This window comes from Peromyscus maniculatus, chromosome 9 (assembly GCF_049852395.1).
Source record: "Peromyscus maniculatus bairdii isolate BWxNUB_F1_BW_parent chromosome 9, HU_Pman_BW_mat_3.1, whole genome shotgun sequence".
NCBI lineage: Eukaryota > Metazoa > Chordata > Mammalia > Rodentia > Cricetidae > Peromyscus > Peromyscus maniculatus.
The window spans coordinates 4,794,921-4,798,579 of record NC_134860.1 but is presented as its reverse complement, the minus strand read 5'-3'; the positions used below and the strand labels follow the sequence as shown (position 1 = coordinate 4,798,579).

General features: G+C 59.4%; 1 protein-coding gene across 1 annotated transcript; it reads right to left on the bottom strand.

The window, feature by feature from the left end:
- Positions 1–560: 560 nt before the first annotated feature.
- On the bottom strand, positions 561–3,443 carry Mustn1 (musculoskeletal, embryonic nuclear protein 1). Its single transcript, XM_042284512.2, has 3 exons — positions 3,104–3,443; positions 2,003–2,135; positions 561–929 (listed from the first exon to the last, which is right to left on the bottom strand). Exons 1-3 carry the CDS (start codon positions 3,110–3,112, stop codon positions 823–825), a joined length of 249 nt encoding a protein of 82 aa, XP_042140446.1. The 5' UTR covers positions 3,113–3,443; the 3' UTR covers positions 561–822.
- Positions 3,444–3,659: the final 216 nt, after the last annotated feature.

Here is a 3,659-nt window from a genome sequence, read left to right as displayed (position 1 = left end):
GCCACATGTGCCTATTGGGAATTGAACTAGGGTCCTCCGCAGGAACAGCAAGTACTTTAACTGTGGAGCCATCTCTCCAGGCCCGAAGTGGAGGATTAGAAAGGAGAACAGAACCTGGGTGGTGGTGGCGCACGCCTTTAATCCCAGCACTCGGGAGGCAGAGGCAGGCAGATCTCTGTGAATTCAAGGCCAGCCTGGGCTACAGAGCAAGTTTCAGGACAGCCAGGGCTGTTAGAAAAAGTCTCTGGGGGAAAGAGAGAGAGAGAGAGAGAGAGAGAGAGAGAGAGAGAGAGAGAGAGAGAGAGAGAGAGAGAGAGAGAGAGAGAGAGAGAGAGAGAGAGAGAGAGAGAGAGAGAGAGAGAGAGAGAGAGCGAGCAGAGAGGCGTACAGTCATCAGGTCTGTATTGTGTCAGCGCGTCTTTCTAGCACATCTCAGCAGCCCGGAAAGCCAGCACGCAGAGCCCAGGAAGGGCACACTGAACGTGTCCTATCCCCACACTGCCCTGCCCTCTCTTCCTCTGCAGTTAGTGGCCGTGGCCACTGACCAACTGACACCTTCCCAAGGTTGGAGCCACTCGGGCGCCCTCTTTATTGGTGTTTCCAAGGGGATGGTAAAGAAGGGGTAGGGTTGTGGGGAGTCAGGACGGTTCCAGAGACAGCAGGGAAAAGTCATCTTCCAGCATGAGAGAGAGAGAGAGAGAGAGAGAGAGAGAGAGAGAGAGAGAGAGAGAGAGAGAGAGAGAGAGAGAGAGAGAGAGAGAGCGCCAGCCCGTGGGAGAGGCTCCTGTGTCCGGGTGTGTGGAGTGGCGCGGTGCACACTTCTCAGCCAAAGACGCTCTTGGCAGGCCCCTCTTTGGGCTTCTCAAAGACTGTCTCGGTGCCCGTGCGGTTGCGGCTGAATACGGATGGGGCAGCTGAGCCAGCTTGCTCTGTGGGCAGAAGAGGTGGAGAGAGGAATCAGGGCCTACACTGGGTTTCTCAGGGGCAAGGCTCCCCATGCCAGGGCAGCCCCTCTGATCCCAGAAACTCTCAACACCTCTCAGCTCCCACTGGGAGATGCTTCTGTTTGCAGTCCTGCCGCGTGCCCTGGAGTACTCGCCACAGTCCCTCAGGACCCGGAGTGCACTCGCCACGCCCTCAGGACCCGGAGTACACTCGCCACGGTCCCCCACGACCCACACGGAGTACACTCGCCACGGCCCCCACGACCCACCCGGAGTGCACTCGCCACGGTCCCCACGACCCACCCGGAGTACACTCGCCACGGTCCCCACGACCCGGAGTGCACTCACCACGACCCACCCGGAGTACACTCGCCACGGTCCCCACGACCCGAGTGCACTCGCCACGGTCCCCACGACCCACCCGGAGTACACTAGCCACGGTCCCCCACGACCCACCCGGAGTACACTCGCCACGGTCCCCCACGACCCACCCGGAGTACACTCGCCACGGTCCCCACGACCCGGAGTACACTCGCCACGGTCCCCACGACCCACCCGGAGTACACTAGCCACGGTCCCCACGACCCACCCGGAGTACACTAGCCACGGTCCCCCACGACCCACCCGGAGTACACTCGCCACGGTCCCCCACGACCCACCCGGAGTGCACTCGCCACGGTCCCCACGACCCGGAGTGCACTCGCCACGGTCCCCACGACCCGGAGTGCACTCGCCACGGTCCCCACGACCCGGAGTGCACTCGCCACGGTCCCCACGACCCGGAGTGCACTCGCCACGGTCCCCACGACCCGGAGTGCACTCGCCACGGTCCCCACGACCCGGAGTACACTCGCCACGGTCCCTCAGGACCCGGAGTACACTCGCCACGGTCCCCACGACCCACCCGGAGTACACTCGCCACGGTCCCCCACGCCCCACCCGGGGTACACTCACCACGGTCCCCCACGACCCGCCCAGGGTACACTCGCCACGGTCCCCCAGGACCCACCCGGAGTGCACTCACCACGGCCCCCACGACCCACCCGGAGTACACTCACCACAGTCCCGCATGACCTGGTATGTCTTAGACTTGATATCCTGGTTCTTGGCCAAGTTCCCTCGGGCCCCCTTCAGGTCTTCTTCCTTCACGGGGGGACGCTTCTTCTTGATGGGGCCTTCAGAGGTGCCAACCTTGGAAAGCCCAGAGCCTTACAACTTGAGGCCTGGAGATGAACCCCTCCAACTCTGGCAGGGGTTCATCTCTGCAGATCATTGAACCCGTCAATTCAAAGCCAGTCCTTTCCCACCCTCTGCAGGTCCCCCTGCCCTCTTGGTCTGACTTGGACACCTGACCTTGGCCCACAGAGAGCTCCTGGGGGTGATGGCCACTGCATCCTCATGCTGGCCTGTTTGTCTGGCCAAACTGGGCAGAGGGGAAAAGGATGGACTTCAAGGCTGAGCAGCCCTAGGGAATCTGGTGAGTCCTAAGACCTGTTCACTGGGTAGCAAAGAGTCCAGTAAGGATTGTCCCACTTTCCCCAAACCAAAAACACTGGTAGTTTTGATTATTGTGTTTGGAAAGGAGATGGGGTAGACAGCCATGGAGCAAGCGGCTAGGACAACCTTGCTGTTCTGTCTGTCCCAGCAGAGCTGAAAAAGCCAAACTCTGCTTCCCCTTCCCCTTAACCCCTGGCGCCTGTGAGCTGGAGGCCTTAGTCCTTCTTAAGCCCAGCAGGCAGGTGCAGGGCTTCCCTCACTCAGCCTGGGCTGGGCTCCCAGGGAAACCTGGGCCTGCCCAGAGACACACCCTGCTAGGGAGACAGAAGGTCACAGCGCTGTGACCTATAGGCACAGCCACCCTCCCTCACCCTTCCTCCAGATTACAAATGTACATAACCGGACACGCTAAGCTATCAGAATCGGCTCCCTCGGACACATACAAAAGCACACACAGTTCTATGTAAGTAGTCCCCCAACACCTCACAACAAGTTGTGGGACAACCAAGGCCATTCAGCAGAGCCTGGTGGGACCCAGGGTGTCCTCTCTGACAGGGCTGCAGAGCCCCGTTAGGCTTGGCTTTTAGTTCAAAGCAGACACCACCACTTAGTGTCCAGACTTGCTCCTTCCCAGCTCCCTTGGCACCAACTGGCCTTCTTACCTCGGACATGGTAGATGCCAAGCGAGTTCTCTGTAGGTAACTCTGGCAGGCAGCAGCCACAGGAAGAGATCTGTGTGAAGTCCAACCCTCAGGAACTTATATAACCTGCTTGTCTGTCCCGGGCCGTCACTCCCCTGCTCTGGAAGCTCCCAGATGATTCAGATCCACGCAGCCACTAGCTGGTGTTTATTCTTGGAAATGATGGGCAGCAGCCCTGGTGAAAGCAGACAGCTGGGGGTACCCCATGCTTTTGGGAACAGCTGCTCCCTTGCAGGTGGGAGGCACTGGCACTGTGTCCACACACTGTTTATGAACAAGAACCCTGGGATGTGTGTGACGGTCTGGGCAGGCTGACTATAAGAACCCATCCCAGGGCAGGGGTGGGAGGGGAAATCTCTGAGGAAAGGGAGGGCCCTGAACCAGGGTGGATGCTCTGAGCTTGTTTATCTTTCTCTTCTACCCCTGGATTCCAGTGGAAATACATTTTCCATCTCGGCACACTGGTAGGGCAGAAACTTCCTGTCTGTTGCTTGGAGGCATTTTCTCACAGTAAGCA

Excerpts from the sequence above, each read along its gene's own strand:
- Mustn1 (XM_042284512.2), bottom strand. Across the intron at positions 930-2,002 it reads CCAGGTCATGCGGGACTGTG|AGCAAGCTGGCTCAGCTGCC; the intron begins GTGAGTGTACTC and ends TTCTGCCCACAG.